At 48.5% G+C, this 23,269-nt stretch overlaps 2 protein-coding genes across 17 annotated transcripts in view; one reads left to right on the top strand and one right to left on the bottom strand.

Annotated features, from left to right (window-relative positions):
- GOLGA2 (golgin A2) overlaps positions 1-22,953 on the top strand; it is a 124,269-nt gene extending 101,316 nt beyond the window's left edge. For 6 of the 16 annotated variants that reach the window (XM_037401087.1, XM_037401090.1, XM_037401086.1 and 3 more), the window contains 18 exons: positions 13,283-13,376; positions 14,033-14,139; positions 14,679-14,737; positions 14,987-15,128; positions 16,195-16,284; positions 16,466-16,573; positions 16,672-16,759; positions 17,272-17,618; positions 18,420-18,533; positions 18,823-19,047; positions 19,307-19,406; positions 19,492-19,580; positions 20,173-20,326; positions 20,446-20,513; positions 21,087-21,189; positions 21,458-21,564; positions 21,743-21,911; positions 22,018-22,953. In XM_037401087.1, the coding sequence (XP_037256984.1) occupies positions 13,283-13,376; positions 14,033-14,139; positions 14,679-14,737; positions 14,987-15,128; positions 16,195-16,284; positions 16,466-16,573; positions 16,672-16,759; positions 17,272-17,618; positions 18,420-18,533; positions 18,823-19,047; positions 19,307-19,406; positions 19,492-19,580; positions 20,173-20,326; positions 20,446-20,513; positions 21,087-21,189; positions 21,458-21,564; positions 21,743-21,911; positions 22,018-22,265 (2,412 nt within the window). In that variant the 3' untranslated portion in view covers positions 22,266-22,953. Of the gene's footprint in view, positions 1-3,149; positions 3,275-4,518; positions 4,642-5,022; positions 5,104-8,511; positions 8,647-9,257; positions 9,302-9,440; positions 9,505-9,970; positions 10,031-10,525; positions 10,607-12,428; positions 12,468-12,977; positions 13,041-13,282; positions 13,377-14,032; positions 14,140-14,678; positions 14,738-14,986; positions 15,129-16,194; positions 16,285-16,465; positions 16,574-16,671; positions 16,760-17,271; positions 17,619-18,419; positions 18,534-18,822; positions 19,048-19,306; positions 19,407-19,491; positions 19,581-20,172; positions 20,327-20,445; positions 20,514-21,086; positions 21,190-21,457; positions 21,565-21,742; positions 21,912-22,017 lie in introns of those variants that run through there. The other 10 variants (XM_037401092.1, XM_037401091.1, XM_037401094.1 and 7 more) reach the window with 10 other exon arrangements.
- LOC119153135 (DNA repair protein SWI5 homolog) lies at positions 188-3,087 on the bottom strand. Its single transcript, XM_037399072.1, has 5 exons — positions 3,028-3,087; positions 2,659-2,894; positions 1,933-2,055; positions 751-845; positions 188-291 (listed from the first exon to the last, which is right to left on the bottom strand). Exons 1-5 carry the CDS (start codon positions 3,085-3,087, stop codon positions 227-229), a joined length of 579 nt encoding a protein of 192 aa, XP_037254969.1. The 3' UTR covers positions 188-226.
- Positions 22,954-23,269: the final 316 nt, after the last annotated feature.

The raw sequence follows: 23,269 nt of genomic DNA, 5'->3' as shown, positions 1-23,269 counted from the left end.
ATTATCCAAAGTCCTACATCCCTTTCCCACAAGCAGGACACAGTTGACAGATTCAACAGCTTTCGCGTTGTAAAGTTCTCAGAAATAAGGCAGCTAATCCACACGCTGTTGCAATTCTACACACACGCTTCTGAGGCCACCTTCTGTCAGCTCTGAACCAATACCACACCAAAACGTCACGGCCCAGTGTCATTTTTGCAGGACGGGGCAGTCTTCAGGTTCAATACTAGTCGCTAAGCTCCAGATCGTATTCAGGGTAGAGCTGCTTTGTAGTAACCCCTCGGATAACAGCTGGAAAAGAAAGACCGCTATTTTCATTACAGAAATATCAGACGAGTCAGAAAAGTTGTGTTTTCCTCCCAGTAGCCCCTAACTATCTCACAGAACCTCCTATAGCTAAGGAACCAACCTAAGGTTTTGCAGCTGTGCTCTCTGCTTGTCTCAACACTTTTTTAAAGTATATGAAGTGCAAAACTGACAAAAATTAGTAAGACTTAACACATTTTGGCCGTACATGACACAGACTAAAATAGCAGTAGATGACAATTCTTTCGCATGTTCGGTTCTAAACACATCCTGTGAAAATAACGACAGAAGTGTTTGTGCTTGCACAGGTGGCTGGGCAATGAAAGCCCTAGAATTCAAGAATCTTTAAAACAAGCTCTGCCTTCATGGCATAGTACCTTCTCTCTCTCTGTCTACATGAAAACATTGACTGAGTTGTTCATCAACAGTTTTCCCCTTCCTTACCCAGTTTGCCCAGCAGCGTCTGTCCAGCATCTTTAATATCATTGTACTCATGGAGCAGAGAAATGCGCTGCTCCAATTCCTCCAGGCTGTAGCCTCTGTAGCAATAAAAGCAGAAAGGTCAAAAATGCCGCACAGCGAGTGTTGCCCCTACTGACCGACCGAGCACAGCAAGGAGATTTGAGACGCTCAAGCCTGGCACTATCTAAAGCAGAATCCGAAGGCAGCAAGTACAGTTGCTGCAAGTCATCAACACGAAAGCTACAAATGAGTAGACCCTCATTTTGAGTTGGTTTTTTTTTTGCCACATCGACTTACAAAAAAACCCCAACCCACCTGAATTCTCAGAATCAAGTAGAAACAGGAATAGGCTGTGGTGAGCTCAATTTATATCTATATCTCTAATCTGTAGCTAGTGAAAAAAAAATGTAAGGTGGTAAAGCAAAAAAGCTTTGGGAACAGCCTTTGTTGCTCTGCCATTTCCATTCTCTGTACTACACGTGACCTTAGAAAATAACACTCCTTTGCAACAAATAACCCACAGAGATACCCTCTCTTTAAAAAACCAAGCAGCAACTTTATCTCAAAAGAGCTGCTAATAAGCAGCTGCCACAGTAGGTCATAAGAAACCACAGTAAAGCAGTTGCGCTACCCTGTAAGCGGCACCCGCCTCTTTCCAGGCCCTTTGCTTGCCTGGGAAACACCTCTGCTTCTTGAACACCAACGTTTAACCCACTCGCTTCAGACAGGAAAGAAATAAACCCTTGATCAGGATGGAACAAACAAGGAAACGGTTTTATCTGGGGCTAAACCGGGCAGGTCATACAAGCCACAATCTCAGTTTTAATTCTCACATGAGCAAGGCCTTCTGGTAGCATGATGTGTCATAGCATCATTCATTCCCAGTTTGCAGGTAATTGCCTCAGCAACACCTGGGGTAAAGTTAAAATCCTCCTATCCGAGCTCCTAGTAAAACCTGGGTTTGCTTTACCAAATAAAGTGGAAAGAGTTCTCTCTTAACGGGTCGCATAAATCAAGACAACGCTGTAACCAGTGTTGCACAACACCATGATAAAAACGGTGGCCTAGGAGGATGGCTTTTAGCTCTAGCCCTAGACCATTTTTCTTTTTTAAACAAAAATAATTGAGGCATCACAGCGGACACTGAGCTCGCCAAGGACATACTCAGACAATAATTGTGCAGTTTCCTGGTCTAGAGCAAGGTCTTTCTGTTTCAGCTCTTTGATTTCATACTGCAGGGCTTCTTGGCTGGTTCCATTAGGTTGGCAGGACGCGGGAGGGGGGAATCTGTAGAGCAGAGAGAACACATTTCACGCCACCTCTGCCCAGGGGAAGATGCTGCAGTGCTGGGGGGCACTAATCAGAAAATACGCTGATGTGTCAGTGGATAAAAGTGGATAAAAGAGGAGAAAAAAAAGGAAAAGCGCGTCTCCTGGGCAGGGAGGGGGGGAGCTCAGGTAAAATATTGATGGGTTTCTGTAACGTTAGCCCGCCCCCCATCATATTCTTCGGCATTTTGTAGATTTACAGCGTCAGGTGAAAATAAAAACGTAAACCCCACCACTTCGGTGTTCAGAGGCGCTGCCAGGAGGAGGCAGCGCCGGGGGGCGAGGCCGGCAGCTCCCCCCCAAGAAAACACACCCCCGGCCGTGCCGTGCCGTGCCGACGGGGCAGGCCATAGACGGCGGCCGGGGCAGCCCTGGAGCAGGGCCCGCTCCCCTCAGCCCGCGCAGGGCCTCACCGGGGACCTGAAGCCGGCCGCGGCGCTCCGCCGGCCGCCACCGGAGGCCCTGGCAAAGCAGAGCGGCGCCGCGTCAGGGGCCGGGCCGCGCCGCCTCAGCGCAGGCACGGCCCACGGCGGGGACAGGGCAGCGGGGACACGGCTCCTACCTCCTGGGCCCGGGCCGCGGCGGGGCGGGCGGCCTCGCTGGACCCGCGCTCGACGGGACCCGCTCGGCCAGGGCTGCCGCCTCCCGCCGGGCCGGCCGGGTGCGCGCGGGGCCGGCCGGGAGCGGCAGGCGCGGGCGCGCCGCGGGGCACGCTGGGAAGTGGAGTCTCCCAGCGACAGGGCCCACTGTGCCGTCAGCGCCGGGGAACAAACGTCTCCGGGAAGCTGCAGGTGAGCTCTGGGTGGGGCACGCCGGGCAGCCAGGTGTCACCCGAGCAGCGGGCGGTGCGGGCTGTCACCCGAGCAGCGGGCGGTGCGGGCTCCAACATGGGGAGCAGGCACTGCAAGGTGGCACCTGCTCCTGAAGTCACTGCAGAAAAAGCTGAGCTTCCGGGCCCGGCCACGAGCCCCGGCCGGTAGAGCCCGGCCATGAGCCACAGCCCGGCGCCCTGCCGGAGCGGGCGGAGCGATGGGCCGGGCCTCCAGGGCGGCAGCGCAGGCTGGGCGGGCCCTGGCTGCTGCTCCCTCCTCTAGTAGACGAAGCTGACGTGGCTCTGGCGCGGGGCGGATATGGCGGACAGCAGCAGGCAGAGCAGGCTGGCGGCGGCCAAGAAGAAGGTGAGGGGCGGCGGGGTCCGGGTTAGGCCAGGCCGGGCCGGGCCGGCGGTACCGTGTTGCGCGGTCGCCGCGTGGAGTGGAGCGAGGACGCCGGGCCGAGTCGAGCCGAGTTGGCCTTACCCGAGGGGCGCGGGCCCGGCCCGGTCGCTGCCGTACCGCTCGCTGCGGGCCGTGCTGTGGAGGCGCTGCCGGTAGCCCCCGGTGTCCGGCGCTGGGGCCGAGCTTCCTGGCTGGCGGCCGCCCGTGGCCCGGGGGAGGCGGCTGGGAGAAGGCCGGGCCTGGGCCGCTGAGGCCGTGGGTCTGCGGGGTTCGGTTTGGCGGTTTCCCCTGCCCCTGGCCTCCCCCACACCCTTTTTGGGGGTTTTTTGGTCTCATTTTACTGATTTCCCCACCTTGATTTTCTCCCCGGCCGACACATGTAAAAGTCCTAGGTAGGGGAAAGTGTCCCGGAGCGGTTCGGGCTTCCATTTTGGAATTCTGCCAATAATGGGTCCTTCTTTCCCCACCTGGAGGCCGAGGCGCGGCCCGGGCTGCGGGCTGGGGAAAGGGGCAGTTGACCGAACTGCCTGGGGCTTGCTTGGCTGGGGGCTTCACCCTGCTGGAGCACGAACGATTCGGCTCGGAAGACCTAGCCGAAATCAAGCGAATGGCTTATCAGACTAGCTTTTCCGGGGTGAAGTGGGTGTGATTGAAAAATCCGTTGTAGGTTGCTTCTGCCCTTAGTTCACAGTGACTACGCTGCTTGTATTAACATGGCATTTGTCTGTAAGGGTTGTACTTTTCCTTCTCAAAGTCTTTCACAGAGTGGGAGATCTTACTGTCAGGTGTTGATGTTTCACTTAATGTTCAGATTTAATTGCCCTTTATTCATTTTTCCTCAATGCTCTTAGTTATAACGCTAAAAAAACCCCACCCCAAGATACTTCTTTTCATCTCCTTTTAGTTGCAGGATGGAGTATCAAGTCGTTTCCCAAAAACTCTTAGCTGTATGCAGAAGTGGAACGTTTGCAGCTCTGAGCCTCTTGTCGTAAACTCGTCACATTAGATCTTACTTTAGCCTTTTTTTTGGACGTGTTTTGATTTTTATTTTTCTTCCCCCCGGGTGACAAACTCATTGAAGAGCATTTCTCTTGTCCTTACGCTTGGTCTTTTTGCCCAGTGGAGTTGGGGCTGGGGGGTTGACGTCGTTCTCACAGAAGGCATATTCTGTTTGGATTACAGATTATTATTATTATTTTTCACAGCTGAAGGAGTATCAGCAGAAAAATAGCCCTGGAGCAGCTGCAGGAACTAAGAAAAAACGCAAAACTAAAGATGACTGTCGGCCCGAGACACCCACGGGCGATGACCAGCAGCCTCCAGAGAATGTGAGTGCCTCGGTCTTTGTCCCAGCTCATTTGCTACCTCCTTGTTCTCTGGTTTTCTGAACAACGTGACTAGAGCCGGGAAATGGTTATGCGGGTGTAATAGATGACTGGCGCAGCTGCCTGTATCGCCAGCACGCGAAGCGTGCCACAATAGTTAGCAGCTACCGCTGCTGGAAGGTGCACACTAGAGCTCAGGGTACGTGCCAAAGCCGTGTGGGATCATGCAGTGCTGTCACGCAGCCCTGGGTGTGCCCAGAGCTGCTGCTTTGAGCTGTGTGCTCCTGCCCAGCTGGAGGATGCAGGTTTCTTTGGCTCCCTTTGATCGACACTTTCTCTCTGTCCTTTTCTGAGCCGTTTCCCCTTTTCTTTCACCTCCTTCAGATTCAGAACATTCTGAAGGTGCTGGTGTCAGACCTGAAGCGCTCCAATGGGGTAGCCATACCCTCATTGGACAAGAGGAAGGTGAGGCAGTGCTCGTGTCCCTCGCAGTGACTCGCTCTCCCTACTGCATGCTTCAGGTTCTGTTTACACTGACCTCGATTTCTTGGGTGGAGCCTTGTCCTGACATACCCGCTGTCAGTTGCTTGAGTTCTGTTGCTGTTCTTATTAACATGGAGCTAGTTGTTAGCATGCGTTTCCATTGCTCGTAAAGTGCTTGCGCCCTTCTGGTTTGTGTCAAACTTAACGTGTGAAAAAGTGAACCTTGTCAAAACCTCTTCCTCGAGACAGCTGAGCTTTGAGGAAAAGGAGGAGTGTGGGGTGAGGCGATAAACTAACTGAGCTGCTGAGGACAACTGCAGTAGGGAGAGGCAGTTTTTTCTTAGTCTGTATTTCTCCCGCTGTGCGTGTCGTTGCTGTATTTCCTAGGGCCTTGTTTCGGAAGGGCATGACTCTGCTGATCTCCAGGCAAGCAGCTGCCCTGAGGAAGCTGTCTAGTTATTCCTGCCAACCCGTTTTACAGCAGGCGATGAAACTTGCGCAGGGGATGTACAGTCTGGCAAGTTCCAGTACTGGGTTTAAATAGGTTTGGGCAGGAAGTCAGATCCTTTGAGTCAAGCGTTTACAGGCTTTAGCGTCTTCATGTTGCCAGGCTTCTGAAGAGGAAAGGGCAGGAACTATGCCAATAAGCAGTAGAAACGTGTTCAGGCACAAACATAAAACCCCAGCCTTTTAAAAAAAATTCTTTTCAGGCAGTTTATTTAAATGTAAGGCTTGATCAAATTGTGATAGAAGCTCAGGGAAGTCACATTTGGTAGCCCAGAATTGTCTTCCACTGTTGCTGTAGAAAAGCTCTGATTTTCGTTCCACTTGCATCATTTTGGTAGCTTATTTTCCTACCATTGTTTCAGTTCAGTTGTCGTAAAGTAACTCCTATTTACTACATATCCGTGCGTCTTTTATCAATAAGCGTAACTATAGTAATCACCAGGGGTACCAGTTAGATGCAGTGAAACCTGCAAGACGGAATGGAGTTCACTCTGGTTTGCCTTTGTATTCCTTTTCTCCTTTTTTTGTGTGATAATACAGCAGCCGTTCTGTTCAGCAGACAGGGTGAAAAGCTGAAAGTCCCTCCAGCTGGAGCTTGTACGTGTAGGTTGCGTACCGGTAGAACCTGAGTGACGTGACATACCGTTAGCTCTGAGGGTGCTGGGTGTGCCTGCCTAGCATCAGAAAGCATGTATTTTGACTGGAGTTTTGCTCGTGTCACGGGGATTATTTTCAGTGAATGCTCGTAAGCTCAGTTTAAGTTAGACCACAGAGAAAGAGGCTGGTTTCACACTGGAGGGTGAGGTGAAGATGGGTGGTCCAGTGCTGTTGCTGAGCTGGCATTTGGTCTTGCGGTGAAGGCCTACCTGGGTCTGCACTTTTAGTCCTGCTCTGAAAAAGGAGAATTCTGTTCCTTCTTGTTTTCCCAGTTTTCTCCCCGCTCTCGTTTTCTTAGCACGGAGAGATACATTTTGATCTGATTGGCTGTTATGTGGACTGTTGTGTGGGGTTTCAGAAATAATTTGAAAACTGATCGTGAATTGCAATATGGCATGAAAGGTTTCTTTTTCCAGTTGCCGTCTTGTACAAATCCTGCGTCAGGAAAATGCTGTTCAGAAGCTCACTTGACGCTAATAGGGCAGAAAAGCTGATTGTTGGCACGAGCTTCTGCTGCCATTGGTGTCTTCATGCGAGGCAGACCCTTCCCATCTCAGCCACTTCAGCTTTCTTGGCTGTGAAACACAGAAAGCCCAGCAAAACGGGTCTCCGTGTGCGAAAGCAAATGGATCAAGCATGGCGTGCCAAGCTGAGCAGAATTACTTTTTTTTGCTATGTTATTAGAACCTCACGATGCATAATTTCCTGAGAAGTGTCTTGTTCCTAATTCTCTCTGATTCCAAAAAATCCAGCTGTTCAAATAGTTTATTGAGTTGTTGGGGTTTTTTTAAATTTCAAAACTGACGGTGGAGGAAGAAGGAAGGTCTTGTGGTTAAGGCACATTACTGTTTTTTGCATCTTGAAGCATTAAGCAAACAGAATGTCTGGACCAGAAGAAATGAAGGAAACATTTTTGACATGTACTGGTGAAGGCATTCCTCTTGTCCATCTGATGTTTCATATTGAGGAGTGTTTGAACCAATAAGGGTGAGGTGACCTGTAGCTGGAAGAAGTAAGGGAATTCCTGACCTTCCTAGGAGCACCTAACATACGTTTTTCCTTGAGAGCACAAGTATCTGTCCTGCGAAAAAGAAACGGAGAAAATTCTGTTTGTTTCCCTCTGCAGTCTTCCACTTTATTGCTTTCCTAAGATGTCTTCACCATTACCGTATTCTTGCTGCTTGATTCACGAGAAAAGTGCTGAGCAGGTAGACGGGGAATGCCAAGAGAGAGATTTCTGGTTCCCTGTGAAGTGCCAAGAAGGAAGTGACTGAAGTAGGAGGGAACCCTTGCAGGTGGCATTGCAAAGAGCTGTGATACATTGGGGGGTTGAATGTTGAAAACGATTATCTCGTTTGTTTTGTAGTGGTTTTAAATTATGGCTTAGCAGAGCTGGATGATGAAATAAATTGCCATGAAACGCTAGAGCACTGCTCTGGGTCTTCATGGCTCTCTGATGCTGTACAAGATAAATGAAGTTGTCGGGTTCACTGTGGGTAGAGGTGTCATCAGATGCTGTTCGTCCTCCCACGAAGGCTGGATGAGAACTTGCATTGCTGCCCAGAAACAGGTTTTTGGCCCTTTTCTGTTTAGTTCCTTCTAGTCATGGGATTCATAGCTCCATGAGGGCCACTGGCACCTGCTCCCAGCCACGCTGAGTTTGGCCTGTTGGTAAATGTCCTCCTTCTAAACTTGTGGTTCATAGCGTGCCGCACATTTCACCAAGATTTACAGGGAGCGTTTGAGTTTGACTCAAAAACCTACCAGTTTTCAGGTAGTCACTGACCTGTTCTTTTCTGTCGTAATCTGCATCCAGCGACCTCTGTTTTCCCCAGATACGTCCTGAAGGTAGCGCTTTTCAGAGCAGAGTGGCCACCATCTGGCTTGGCCCTCGCTCGCTTCTTGGTGTGTCCTTTGCCATTAATCTAGAGTGTGAACTTGAAGAGTTGGGTGACGTTACTGCCCCATGTTAAAGCAGGGAGTTTGATGATGGGACGCTGGTTCTTCAGACTGGCTCTGAGAGGGCACAGGTCTGGGACAGTGTTTGTTTGTGGGTTGACGCAGTCACCTGTTTGCTCTGGGGAGAACACAGGTTCCCTTCCACATGTTTTTACATGATTGATTGTTTACATCTAGTTTTCACAGGCAGATCACAAGGTGACGTCTTGACGTGCGTTTGTTCATTTTGCATGAAGGCTGTAATTCCTGCGATGTGTTTTGTGACAGGCATACTTTGACAGTGATGTTGCCACTCGTAGCGCTGAACAGCTTGCTCCCAATGTCCCTGTGCTATCGAACAGCGACAGTCTACCTAATTGTCGTTCTGTTCTGTCCGCTCCTGGGAGCGTGCAGCTGACACAGGTTTGTGAATTATCATGACTATTGTTATTGAATCATTGAATATTGGTTTGTGATAGCATGGTTTTTTTGAGAAAGATGATCTTCATAAATATGAGACGACTAGTTCAGATTTTCTCCAGTTAAAAACACTACATTCTCCACTCTGCATCTAGTCATGTTCTGTGAGAGCAGAGAGAGCACTAGCATGCACGTGCCCCTGCATTTTCCAGAGCTGTTTTCTTTCCCTTTCTCTCCTGTTAGCAGGGAGTACCCTTAATAAGACAGGTCTCCAGTTAGATCAATCTGTGTTTCCTTTCGGTACTTAAAGATTCAGTTCAGTTTTTTTCCAGCAAAGCGAAGTGTTGATTATGCTGGTAAATAGTAACAGCACACATAAAGCCTGTACCGTTTAGTGTTTCTCCATTCCAGGAAACCTGGGCTCACAGCGCTCAGAAATTATGTGTAAGCCAGGACTGAGGTGGTGGTTTTAAGCTCATGTTTCTCTGGGAAACAGTAATTACTGCTACTGTGGAATCTGAGCCCAGATGTAATCAAGTCTTAGTGACAACATTCACCAATGTGACTCCCATCTTCTTTTACAGGCTTGTAAGTTTTTGTGTTTCAATCCACAGATTCATGAAGCTGAGGATCATAAAAATGCTTTGGATGAGAACAGGTGAGTGTCTGTGTGTGTTTATCAAACAGCTTTGCAACAGGATCCCAACAAATCAAGGCTTTATACCTCCCCAGTGCTGTTCTGATTGGGGCAGTTCTCTGGGAGAAATTGTCATCAGAAGGTCTTCTTTTGTTCCCAGGTCTTTATCATCAACAGAAAGTCTCCGCCAGTTGTCTGAACAACTCAATGGCCTGGTTTCTCAGGTACGGCCTCGTTTTGATCCAATTGTCCTATTAATTCTCTTGATATTTGATGTGGAGCTTTAAGCAGTCAGCTCAAGAAAACACTCTTCAATCTCAGAGGTGTCTGCAGTCATCCTACTAAACAGTATGATATTTAAGCATTGAGAAGCAAAAAAATCCTGGTTTAGAACGCAAACTTTCAGCAGTAGGAAGAAAAGCTGAGTGGGATGAACGGACAGCATGTATTCATGGAAAGATGTATTCTTGATTTAGTGGAAAAGAATCGGAAATCAACCTGCATCATTCACATTAGCTTGTGGCAGAGGGAGTCTGCATCTGTCCTTACCCCAAAAAGTATGTTTTCTGTGTGTGGTAATTTGGAGTGAAAGGTGCTATAAGGAGTGTTATTAGGGTAGTCACTTCTTACGTAGTAGTGACTTGTTGCCTTGGGGAATAAAACTGGCTGACTTGACTGCTTTGCTTGTAGTCTACATCATATGTGAATGGAGAAAGTGCTGTTTCTTCCACAAATATTAAGGAAATGGAAGTAAGTTGTTCTCAGTCTTATCTCTACACCTCGCCCCCCCCACTCCCCCACCCCCCGCCTTTCTTATTTGCTACTGTTGGTAACTGACTGGGACTCTGCTTTCAGCAGTGTTAGCGAGACCTAATTGAATGCACAGTTCACGTTCATTGCTGTCTGGTGTTGTCTTGTGCTATCATCGGGTAGTTGTGATCAACAGTGGGAGGCAGGTATCGGAGGTGTTTCCAGTTTGGGGACTGGGGATAATCTGGCTTCTGTTCAACTGCCGTTCTTATTTCTGAGTCACTGTTACGTCAAAATGAAGCCTTGGCAGAATGGATAAAATATGTTGATGTCTCAGCTGCTTTTGTTGAAACGGTAGATTTTTGTTTTGTTTGGAGAATCTGATTATCACAGTTTGATAGGATTTATTTTTCTGTCCTTTTTAATTACTGCTTTTTTCCTCCCCTCCTCCTCTTCGGCTCCTTCCTTTTTCTCCTGTCTGCATGTGCCCATCAGACACGTTACCAGGAGCTGGCAGTAGCCCTGGATTCCAGCAATCTAACTAACAAACAGCTCGTTACAAAGATAGAGGAATTGGTAAGAAACAATCCAACCAACCAGTCTGACATGGTGCTTGCTGCTCCTCCAAGCTCTTTGGGTGTCTGCAAAGTTATGGGTTCTCTCCTAGTGCCACAAGGAAGGCTGCTTACACAGCACTCTGTAGGGAACAAAATGAGCTGCACGGAAAACCTGTTAAGGGGCTCAAAGTCTAAGGCCGCTGGTGAATGTATTGGCTCAACTGAGGAACAAGAAACAGAGTTTTGTCGTTTCCATTTAAGTGTGCTCTGCTGATCTCATCAGGCTTTCCCTGGATGATAAGCATCCTGATAAAACAGCTATTTCTGCGCCTGTCCGAATCCTTGAAATACAGAATTCTGGTGCTGGCAGCAGTGTGAAAACCTGTTTCTGCAGGTGGTGCTGCTGGTCTAACGATATCGGCAGAGTGGGAGCAGTAGGTCTCTGAGAGGGTCTGGGGCTGGTTTCTGATCATATCCTCAGCTTCCCTTGGCACGATGAGTGAACTGCTTTGTCCTGTGGCCTGCATGGATTCCCGCTGCTGCTTTTGAGCCTTCAGCTTTAACGCTGCAAGAAATGCAGCCAAGTGGACTTGTTTCAGTCTGACAAGAGCCTTTCTTGTGTGAAATGCTTTTCCCCATTGTGTTCCTCTGTAAAAGTACACTTTTTGCAAAGTTCAGCATTTCCCGGTGTACCCCGTGACCCCCCCTTGTTGTTTGGTTTTGGGGTTTGGGTTATTTTTGTTCCATTCTGTTTCTTTTTGTGTCTTAGCTGGGCTGCAGAGGAACTTGGCATAGTGCATTGCCCACCCAAGATTCTCCTTGTGTGCCTGCTTTTATGCTTGCCTGCAACTGTGTAGGGCCTTTGCTGCATTTGTGGTCTTGCCTTTGCTTTTGCTGGTTATGTTGTGCATGGGCATTGCTAGAATGAAAACCTCTCGCTCATCGCTCTTCCATCTGTAGTCACCTTTCAAAATGCATTGAAGGTAGTAGTAGTAGTAAAGAAAGAGAGCTTGGACAATGCTTGTTTTTTGGGAAGGCAAAAAAGTCCTCCTGCTTATGTAGTTAGTTACGAGGCATCTGTGAAGAAGCTGTCAGGGAGCCAAGAAGCAAATAGCAAACACAGCAGCACAGTTGTGTGGCGGCCTGGGTAGGCAGCTGCCACCTTTGTCTCCTTCACCTCCTATCTAAAGGTGCATTACCTACGGACAACAAATCTCCAAATACTTCACCGCTAAGATGGAAATGGGCTAGGACAGAATTACCCCTTTTCTTTGTATCTGGCTTCAGCTCTCTCATACCACCTCCTGCAGAAGTCTGCCAACACAAGTGCGGCTCTGCATGACTTAAGGCCAGTTCTTCAGCGGAATAAAGGTCTGAGGTCTCAGTTAAAGGAAAAGACTACGTTTTTGTCTGGGTTTTTTGGTTGTGGGTTTTTTTTTATTGGTGGTGTTTTTAAAAAAAACCCAGCATTTCTGGCAGTCATCCCAATACACCAGGATTACTGTGATCAGTTGCACAGATGTGGGGGTGCGAGTTTAACTGAAGGTGGTAGATGCTCAGATGTAGACATGGCGGGGTTTCAGCAGCGGTGTTGGAGAACAACTGTGGCAATCTACTGAGCGATGAAAAACATGCCTGGCATATAAAGTACATTAGTGAAGGCAGCTCCAGATCTCTTATTTTTAATAGCTAAGATGAACTTCCTAGTCCTTTACAGAAAGGACAGTGGAAATTCTGTTTGCATGAATTGGGCATGTATCCTACTTTGTTGAAGTGAAAATGTGTTTCAGATGTATGAGAATCTTTTCTCTTGATACTGGTGCATCGCTTTTCGTCCACAGAAAGAGCAGAGCCAGGAGGCAGTGGATCAGCTGGAGAAGGTAAAGTGTGTCCTGTTTTTGGACAGGCAGAAAAATAGTGTCTCTTTCTTGGCGCAGTAGAGAGTGTAGTGGGCTGTGGCACAGGCATGTGTGGTCTTGTCTTGTGTTAGATTCAGTTTCATTTGCAGCGTAGGGTTGAATATTTTGACTTCATGCGTTAGGCCCGCCTGGCAGGTAGCGTTCTTATTTTGACAAAAGCGAATGTTTAAATACTCCTGTATTAGAGGATTGCGGTGGAGGCAGGAGAATACAAGTCCTTGCCAGTAGCTTGCATCCAAACACTACTGTATTTATGCTAGCAGTGATTGTGCTGTGCTGTTACTGCCATTCTAGGATGGATGAATAATGAAGTCGTTCAAATAAGGCAAGGCTGAAGTATGTCTTTAAAAATACTGCTGTCGTTTCGATGCTGGAAGTACTACCAATGTATCACTGCTTTTTTAGTTTGACAGAAAACAAGGGTTACCTATCTACATTTTTGTGCTAAATAGACATCATTTGTTTATACAGGAGAAGAAGGAGCTGGAAAAGAAATTTTCTAAAGAGCAAGCCGCGCTGAGGGAACAGCTACAGGTGAGGCAGAGCCTCCATTACAGTCATACTGCCTGCCTTCTGCTGTTCTCTGGATTACTGACCATTCGTAGTCTTTACTCGGGAAGCCGCGAGCGCGTTCCTTCAGGAAAACTGGGAGTCAGCCAGACTGTACTTAACTGCACGAGCTCTTTACCTTTACTGGGTTAGCCTTTTGTGGCAACAGTGATGTTGCAATTACAAGCAAAGAAGTTTTGTGCTGAGCCGATTTTCCTTTCCCAAAGGTTCATATCCAGACTATTGGAATTCTAGTTTCTGAGAAGTCTGAGTTGCAGGCGGCACTTGCACATACTCAGCAAGCTGCACGGCAGAAATCAGGTAATTGACTGTGAGCACTCCAGCTCAAGCTGTTGGTCAAAGTGTGAATTTCAAGCCAGAGGCATGACAGTTGCTGGCAGCCAGCTCACAGCAGTGGCCGACTCCTCGGTGGGCAATACTTGGCACCATCGCTGCCTCTGTCGCCAGAGCTGCCCCCAAGTGGGAGCATGTTGATCCCATGGCAGTTGAGGTTCTTTTGTGCATCGCTAAAGCCTTGTCAGCCCTGTTCAGCCCCGGCGACTACCCCAGGCTGTTCCTTTCTGACTTTCTTCTGATCCTTTTAAAACGTAGTTCCCTTTTCTCCACCCTCCCTCCCACACAGCTATCGTGTAAAGGTAGGTTTTACCAAGCCCTTCATTCTGCACCAAGTTTGAGCAACTTCTTCTATTAGAAAGAAAGATCCCAACCAACATATTGCCTATTCTGCAGCGGCAGTTTCATCATCTCCCTCAAAGTGAGGATGGTAGTTACAGAGAGCTTTACTGCCCAGAGCTGCTAGTGAACCACCTGTAGAGCCAGGGGCGGAACCAGGTCTACTGACTTACAAAGCTCTGCGCTGCCTTAAGAGCTTGTTGACAAAGTAGAAAGTGCTGTTTAGCAGCTCCAAAAAGCTCTTTGTGGTCCAGCCTCAACTCACTCTGTTCTGACTTGTTCAGGAGAAGCCGAGAGCTTTGCTGCTCGTTTACGTTCATCTCGCCAGAGGGTATTGGAGCTGGAACGTACTTTGGCCTCCGTCTCTCTGCAGCAAAAACAGGCAGAGAAGGTAAGAGTCACCTCTGCTTATGCTTCGCCAGCAGCCCTGCCTTTGGTTGTCCGTCCACTAATGCAAAGTCTGTAGTCCCTGCTCAGAGAAGAGGCAGAAAGTACCATTGTTAATTGTTAATTAACCTTGTAAAGCCCTGTATTCTCCATGGTCAAGGCAAAGTTCATTCAGGTTTCTGTGACCACTAATCATATGGTCCAGTTGCTGTCTTCAGATCCGGCACCTTACTTCATTAGTCTTGCCAGCTCCACGCAACAGAAGCGCCACCGAGACCTTGTCTCAGGAGGGTCTCCATCAGGCAGACACTTCAGTATTGATATTAATCCAGAAGTCTGCAGAAACGACCTCACATTCAGTTAGTAGCATCGCGTTTGAAAAGGCTGAGCAGATTTATTCCTGGCAAATTCAGGAGGTTCTAAGCAAACCTGTCCTGAAGGATTTTGCCAAAGTTCTGATGCTTTCCACTTCAGCTGATGTGCTAAAGGTGAAGTATTTTGCTGAAGTCTGCAGCTGAATCAGTCATTTCTTTTTTTCTCCAGCGTAATGAAGAGTTAATGAAGGAGCGAGAAGACCTGAAACTGGAGCTGTACAAACAGAGGTAGGTCCATTTGCTGCTTGTTACTGCAGAGTAACACTGCTCTTCGCGGTAGAGCCACAAAACATCACAAGGGGCATGCACCACAGGTGGTGACTTGGGAGGCTGGATATTCAACTTAAAAAAAGTGACTGGATGTGATGTTTCTGTGATTCTTACTGTTACAAATAGCTGGATTGTAAATGTATGACATGTACTTGACCAGACCCATAGTACATACAGTGATGCTGCTTTAATTTTGGTTTGTTTCAGCAAAAGTAGTGAAGAAATAAAGCAGCAGAATTCGGAGCTGTCAGAGAAGATTCGCTGCCTGGTTTCCAAGATCTCAGCCAAGGAGTTGGATATGGAGGATTTGCGTAAGAAACTGGAAATGGCTGAACTGATGATCCAACAGGTGACCATACTGCTTCCAGGCTGTGAGGGTAGATCACACTGACCGTTGTAAGACTTTGCTCCTGAGAGTGGGGGCAAGGCTTAACTCTTGTTCGGAAAGGAAGGCACAAAACCTCATCGAGGCATCCTCTTGGTCAAAGGCCTCCAGCGAGGCCTCTGAGGAACAGAAGGTCTGTTTGAAGGAGCTGGAGCAGTAGACTGAAAGCTGTTGTGACACTGGTCTGCGAAAAGAATGTTGTACAATATGAGAGGGTGACTGAACATACAGGGCGTGACAATACAATGGCTTTTCCTGCTTTCTATCTGTTTGGCATTTTGGTTACGCAGCTGTCTCGTGGTCTCACTGAGAAGCCAGTTGAATAGGGGTGGTGTTTGTACCCACCCTTGCAGAAGGTGAATTGGACAATGGTAACTCAAAGGTCAGCTGGGGAAAGTTAAGAGAAGCAGCCAGTTAGGAAGGGAATTCAGGAAGCCAGCTGTTAGCAGTTCAGAGAGCAAGCTTGTGTGAACCTGAGCCTGTGAGGGAAGAAACTGCTCTTTTGTTTATTTTTGGTTTTGTTTTTTTTTCTTCCTCCCCAGTCAGTGGCTTAAGTTACCCTTGAAATAAAGGCAGCTGCTCCTCTTCTGGGAAAAGTACTGTGTGCCAACTGACATGCTCCAGACATTGGCTTTAAATTCCTGACGTGTTTGACAACTTTTAAAATCACAAGCTTGTATACCATCTGATCTGGCTGTGTAATACAGACTCTGGAAATGCACAAAGTTTCTGAGCCAGATTTTTAAATTAAGAGAATAGGTTTTAATCAAACAAATAGTGAATATAAAATTGGTAGGGAGGAGCTGTCTAGTTCAGCCTGTTTTACAGGGCTAAAATCCAAGCTTTTTCATTTTAATCTCCTTCTCCCCCTCCTGTTTTTTTCTTTTTTTTTTTTTTCATTGAACATCACCGTGTGTTGGAGCACTTTAAGGTTGCAACATGGATCATGTGGCAGGATGCTATCAGGGGAAAGGCTATGCAGAAGTGGCGTGTTAACATTTTGCCATAACTTTTTGTTTTTTCTTGGCAGTTCTCAAATCAGGCAGGGAGTCTGGATGCAAAGCAGCAGTTGCAGGTGGCGCTGGAGGAGAAGGCAGGCCTGGAAACCCAGGTTGCTCAGGTAAGGGGTTGTACGAAATGACATCCACATCTTCATGTCTGTGGAGAGACTTGTGTGGCAGAAGAATGCAGGCTGAGCTTTGCGTTGACACTGGTTTCTTCAGGCTTTATCCCTGAAGCAGTCACTGCCAAATTTATTTAGCCAATGTGATTTTCTTTGTGTTTTATTTTGTTTTGAACAGCTCTCGGAGTCAGTTCACCAGCTCCAGGCAGAAAGAGATCAGTATGTAGAGAAACTGAAGGAGGAGCAGAGCATTTGGCAGCAGCAGGTGCAGCAGCTCTCTGAACAGGTAACACCAGGGGCAGCATCACAGCTGCTTTAGACAAACACAGGCAGGAGTGAATGCACCATGAACGTTGTTTTAACTTTTATTGTGTGGCCTTGCAGGTCCATGCAATGGCAGATGAGAAGGAGGAGCATATGGCCCAAATTCGGGAGCTGGAAGCTAATGTTACAGAGCTATTGAGCAAATCAGGTAGGGCTTCCAAAGTGGGGCTTCACATTGCCGAGTACCAGGTGGTTCACTCTGTCTTTGCTGTGCAGGAACTTGCACACACGAGGTGCAGGTGGGTCTGGTGCTCTGAAGCTGTGAAAGCAGCTCAAAGCCTGGTGAACCAAAGATATCTTTCATCCTGGGAAACAGCAAGTGAACTTCAACTAATTAACAAGCAGACTATTTATGTCTTTAGTATCTGCCTGAGTGTACTGTTAGCCTCTCTGGCCCAGGGGTCTGGGAGGGCAGGATACCCTCGCCAGGGCTGTGAGGGAGTTAGCAGCACATGGCAGAGTGCTGTGCTTGGTTGTGGGGTGGTTTTGCTCTGTAGTTCCTCTCAGTGCCCCGAGGCGAGGATTGGATTCTGCAGCTGGTGATACAGGGCTCTGTGACCCAGAAGGTAGCTTGGGCTATGCTCTGTATATGTAATAGTGATGTGTACTACGCAGGGATTGAGCCCTTTGACTGAGCTGCTTTGGATTCCATTTCCTCAGCAGTTAAGCCCATGGATATTGAGCCTTCCTCACTGGCAGGGCCCACAGCAGCTGAGCTGAGCCTGCAGGAGGAGATCCAGCGGCTGCAGCAAGAGAGGGAGGAACTGCATTGGCAGTACCAGGCCCAGGTCCGGGACAATGAGCAGCTGAGCCACCTCAACCAGGAGCAGGAGGAGCGGCTGCTGGAGCTTGAGAAGGCGGTGCAGCGCTTCAACGAGGAGTCTGTGGACAGACAGCAGATCTTAGAGGACATGCAGAGTGACAAGGCCACAATCAGTAGGGCACTGAGCCAGAATCGGGAGCTGAAGGAACAGCTGGCTGAGCTGCAGAATGGCTTTGTCAAACTGGTATGTCTCTTTCATGCATCTTTTCCTACTGCTTCCCTAAGTGGTGCAATCCTTTTGTAGCACAGGTGTAAAAAGCCTGCAGAACTGTTATCCATCTCTTGTCCTCTGATGCTATGGATGCCCCATCTTCTGTGATACATACTGCCCTGCCAGGAGGTTCCCTGCAATGCCATGCTCCCTCAGGTGGCTCGGGTGGGTAAACTGTGTCCAGAGCAGTTTCCTTTTCCCTCTCATCCCCTGGCAGTCAGGCTGTTTCTTTCAGAGTATTCCTCCTACCCTTGACGACGCCCATTTTCTGTTCCCCTGTATTTGCCCTTGAAGGAGTAAGTTCTCGGTAGTTTTCTCTCCTGCTGCTGTCATTCTCGTCCATCCTGGAGCTGAATCCGTACTCTTGCTTGCCTCTTTCAATGTAACGCTTCCCCTTTGAGACCCTGCAAACTGACACATGGTCTAGCTGCTGTTCTTTAGCCCTTTAGCCCATTCTTTGAATGTCTATGGCGCTCTTTGGGATATTCATACCACCCATCTGCTTTGGAGCTGGCAGGCTGTATGATGTGCCAGGCGCCTTCCTGGCACTGTCCCAGCACTGATTCCCCTGGCTCTTTCCTTGTTTTTCTGCCATCTTCTGAACCTTTCTGTAAGTTAACTGACTGCCCTGAACAGTCAATTTATGGCCCTTAGTTACACCCCAGAATAACACAAGGGATGGCACCTTGCTGTATCAGGAATGAACAGTTCATTGAGAATCTGTGTTTATGGTGGTTGGGGCAGTTTCCTTATACGGTGGCATTTCTCTTGCAGACAAATGAAAACATGGAGGTTACAAGTGCCCTACAGTCAGAGCAACACGTAAAGAAAGAGCTGGCCAAGAAGCTTGGGCAGCTGCAGGAGAACCTGGGAGACCTCAAGGAGATGGTAAGCAATGGCTGGTGGAATGGCAGGGCAGGTGCGTAGCAGTTTATGCAAACTGCTGGCAACTTTCCACACTTTGATGGAAGGATGGAAATTGATACTGTAATGACCAAGCTGGGAGCCTTCCCCTACCGTCTGCTGTCTGATGTGGGGGACCAGCATGTGGGGGCAGATGGTGGCTGCCTGCCTAGTTGGTGGCTCTTGGGCAATGTTGACATTTTGGATCATGTCACATGGATCAGCCTTTCTGGCAGAAATGGTTTGATGCGATGGTTCGATTTTGTTACATTAGCTGGAACTGAAAAGCCAGGAGGCTCAGGGTCTGCAGGAGCAGCGGGACCAGTACTACAGCCACTTACAGCAGTACACTGTGGCGTACCAGCAGCTGGCTGCCGAGAAGGAGGAACTGCACAAACAGTACTTGCTTCAGACACAGCTTATGGATCGGCTGCAGCATGAGGAAGTTCAGGGGAAGGTGACAGTGGAAATGCACCTGAAAGAGCTGCAGCAGACCAAGGTAACAGCAAAAAGGGGCAAGTGAAAAGACAAGAGGAAAAGTCCTTCACTAGATTAGGTATTAATTAAGCGAAAGGCTGGACCAGATGATCTTTCACAGTCCCTTCCAGCCTGGGCTGTTCTGTGATTACACCCCGTACAATGCAGGTGGATGATACTTGTCTAGAGCAGAAGCACTGATTTGTGTAAGTGTGTGTGGCTACGGCCTGCGGATGAACTACATGTGCGAGTTCCAGGGATTTTCTGCTGCTTTCTTGCAGGAAAGTCTGGAAGCTGTAGCTAAGGAAAACAAAGAGCTGCAGGCCCAGATCAGTCAGTTAGAAGCAGACCTGGATGACAGGAGTTTTCACCGACTAGAGGGTGAGTAGCTGCAGCTGGTCTCCAGGGAGGAGGTAGAGCCAGGCTCTGGGCTATTACCTCCTTGTTCACCTGCCTCCTTTTACAGGAGACGGAGTTGAAAGCGAAGCAATGACCAAAGAAATCCCAAAATCTTCATTTGTGATCCCAGAGAAGTTTGAAAGCCATGAAGAAATGGTGAGTCTTAACGAGTTGAAAAGCCTTTGGTTTTAGTTCTAAACAAATGTCTAGAAAAGGAGGCAGGTTAAATTCCAGAGGGTGCACTGAGTGTGTGGAGTAGGCTGTTTATCTGCTGTGATCCCTCCCACCAGAGGCACAGTCTAACAGTTCCCTGTACATAGCGGCAAAAAACTGAGAGACTTCTGCAACATCCTTGCAAGATAGGCTGGAAGCCTGGCAGTGGCTTTAATTGTGAAGACAACTCAGCTGGTAGAGTAGCTCGATGATGATGTTCTCTTCAGTTTGGAAGGCAATTTGGAAATGTTGTTGAATACCTACTAGATTTTTCTGTAAGTACAGTCACACTTGGAAGACACTGTGACCAAACAGATACCACAGGAGCTAGTATTTAACCTGTGTATTTGTACTCCTTGGGCATGAGAAAAGATGCAGCAGTTGCTGCCTGGCTTGGTTCCAGGGCAGTCACTTAGCACTTTGGTTTCGTATCCATAAATAAAGTGGTGTAAATGTTACTCTGTCCTGAGATGCACAGTTGAGCATGCTTCATGCAGGAGGAGCACTAACATACATACTCTGGAATTCTTCTTAGGTTGCTTTCTTGACATCTGCCACATCCCAAATGGAAAAGGAACGAGAAGATACTAGGCAGCAGCTGGCTGCTCAGAAAGAGCAGTGCAGTAGCCTCCTGCAGCAAATAGCAGCTCTTAGGCAGGAGCAGCAACATAACATGATGCTGGGCGAAGGTAAAAATGTTGTGCTGTTTGGGGACAGTGTGAATATGAAGGCACAGCTCCCCTGCTGGCCCTCGCCTCTCTTGAAAGTGACCTGCAGGTTTTATGAGCACATCACATGTCCCTTCCAGGTCCCACTGTGGATACTGTTCCGGTGGAGGTTCACGAGGCTTTGAAAACTGCCATGGAGAAGCTACAGGTAAGCAAAAGATCTCATCTGCTTTCAGCTGCGCTACGCTGCTCAGCTAGGTTTGGATCTGCTGCCAGGCTGACAGCACACACAGACAAACTGTAAGGGAATAAGGTGTTCCATAACAGGCTACTTCCTAAAAAGCTTGTCACTGCTGGTCTTGGCACAGGAAAGCTTGCAGCAGTAACTCCCCTCCCATCCCCTGCCCCCAAAGACTGTGAGTGTAAGGGCCTAACGCTGACCTGTGGTGGTCTTCTAAAGAAAACCAGACCAAATGTCTGCACCCTGCTGCGAGGAAGCAGGTGGTCTGCAGTCTTGGAGCGCAGCTCTGGTCATACTCAGCTGTCCCAGCAATGAGATGGTTAAAAGGCACTTTGTTTCATCAGCCCTTCTGCTTCCCCAAATGCAGAGCTGCTTTTGTACACCTTTGCTAGCTCTCTGCTCTCTGTTCCGTTTTAGCATCAGATTGGAGACAAGTTGTAAAGGCAGCAGGCATTGTTCCCTCTGTTCAGACCCATGTGAATGGAGGGTGTTTTTTGTACGTGAATGGTGCAGGTGATCGATTCCAATTTTTGTGTTCAGTCCCGATTCACAGACCTGATGCAAGAGAAAGCTGACCTGAAGGAACGGCTAGAGGAGTTAGAACACCGCTGCATACAGCTGTCTGGCGAAACAGACACCATTGGTATGTTTAGGTCACACCAGCACAAGCTAAAGCTTGCTCAGTGCATGATATATTTGGGGAACAAAAGGTCCCCAACAGCTTTCGGAGCTGGAGCCGCCCACCTACTAAGCAGTTCATGCTGCCTGACAAGGTGTCGTGGTTTAACCAGGCCCCTCAGCTCGATCTCCAGCTGAGGGTTGGATTTGCTGCATCCTCATGCCATGTAGTTCTGTGCTCACCGTAAGGCTCATACCCCAGTCTTGTTAACACTCCTGGTCTTGTGTTCCAGGGGAGTATATTGCATTATACCAGAGTCAAAGGGCTATCCTCAAACAGCGTCACCAGGAGAAGGAAGAGTATATCAGCAGACTGGCGCAGGACAAGGAAGAGATGAAGGCAAGGCATCTCTTCTGTAGTACTACTCCAGGCAGGGCAGGCCTGGAGAGCACTTGTGCAGTCCAAGCCTTCGCATGTTGTTCTTCAGCTAGCTTAAACTTGGAAGTTGCTAACCCGTGACAGAGGCAGGACAGCGTGCGTGTGCCCGTTTCATAGGCTTTTCTTTACTTTGGTGCAGATGAAACTACAGGAACTGCAGGATTTAGTGATGCGTCTGGTCAGGGAAAGAAATGAATGGTACAGTAAGTATGTAACAGCTGCCCAAAACCCAGAGCTGCAGGCAAGCCAGCATGACAGTGTACTTGCAGTGGAGAGGCGCATGGAACTGAACGCTACTGATGGAGAAGGTAAGCTGCAGCTGGGAGAAGTTCTGTGAGGTGCAATAACCCGAGGGCTCAGTGTTGTGCACGGATGGGAAGAGTTACCTGCCTGCCTTGTCTCTGTTCCTTACAGGGTTACGAGATGTGAATTTATTAGATGAAGCAGAACTTGAGGCTGCTGTTCATCCATCCAGTTTCTCTCCTACCGACAGTAAAGCTGCTCAGTCAAGCCAAGAGGACCCCACAGCAAAGCAAATAATGCAGCTTCTCAGAGAAATCCAGAACCCTCAGGAGAGGCTGGGCTCCCTGCTGGAAAACCCCTGCATTCCCTTCTTCTACCGTGCTGATGAGAATGATGAGGTCAAAATCATGGTAGTTTAAGTGGTGCTAAATCTTAGTTGCAGCAATTTTCTATGAGCCTGAGAGGACTTAACCCTGCTCAGGCCTGGGTTAGAACAGATTCTTAAAGACATCGGAAAAGAGGGGCTGCAGATGGGACTCGAGCATCAGCCCTCAAATTCCCTCGCTCCTATTGCTTGGTGTGCTTGGAGTACAAGCGGACTCTAATGCTGGGAGGCCGCTGGTGCTGGTGCTTCACCTGGGCCAGGGGCCCGCCGGGGGGAAGGGGTTTCCATCTCTTTGGGCAAAATGACTCGACCCCTTGTCGCAGGCTCTGCTGCTGGCAGCCAGCTTCACCGCAGTGACTGAGCAGTTCTGATGCATCACCCATGACTGTGATTGGCCTAGTTCCTTCCTGGGCTCCCGCAGTAACTAACTTACGCCGGTAACAGACTCTTTGGACTCTGAACAAGTTGTTTTGTTTCATACTTTGCATCTTAAACTTCCCACATTCTTCTGCAGTGTGCAGGGAAGGGACTGAGGGTCGCCTTTTGAATTGTTTTAGTTACTTGACAAAGCTTTATGTGATTCTTGGGGGTGGGGGGGAAATGTAACTGCACTTTGAAGGATGGTGTGTTTCACTGGTATATGTCTGAAGGTTTTATTTATTTAAAAAAATGGGAGAAGTAAATAAAAGGAAGCCACTTAATAAACATGCTTTTGTCTTGCATTCCTGTATTCTAGGGTTCCTTGTTCTCTATCACTTCCCCCTTCTCCTGTTTTGGTAAGGAGTGTGTTAGACACATGGAATCCCAGATCTTGTGCCCCTGTGTAAGTTGGCAGCTGTTGAGGTATCGCCTGGCACTGCCTGGGAGCTGTAGCCCTAATTCTAAGGAGAAAACAAAACCTGGTGGAGGAGAGTCCCCTGAAGCAGCAGCAAAGCCGAGCCCCTCAGGTGTGCCAGTGGGGCAAGCACTGGGAGCCAGCTGAACTTGCCTCTGAGGCAGGAGCTGCCTGGCAGTAGGAGGGCAGTTCCAGCAGCAGAG

Source organism: Falco rusticolus, chromosome 9 (assembly GCF_015220075.1).
Source record: "Falco rusticolus isolate bFalRus1 chromosome 9, bFalRus1.pri, whole genome shotgun sequence".
NCBI lineage: Eukaryota > Metazoa > Chordata > Aves > Falconiformes > Falconidae > Falco > Falco rusticolus.
This window is presented reverse-complemented; position numbering and strand designations above follow the sequence as displayed.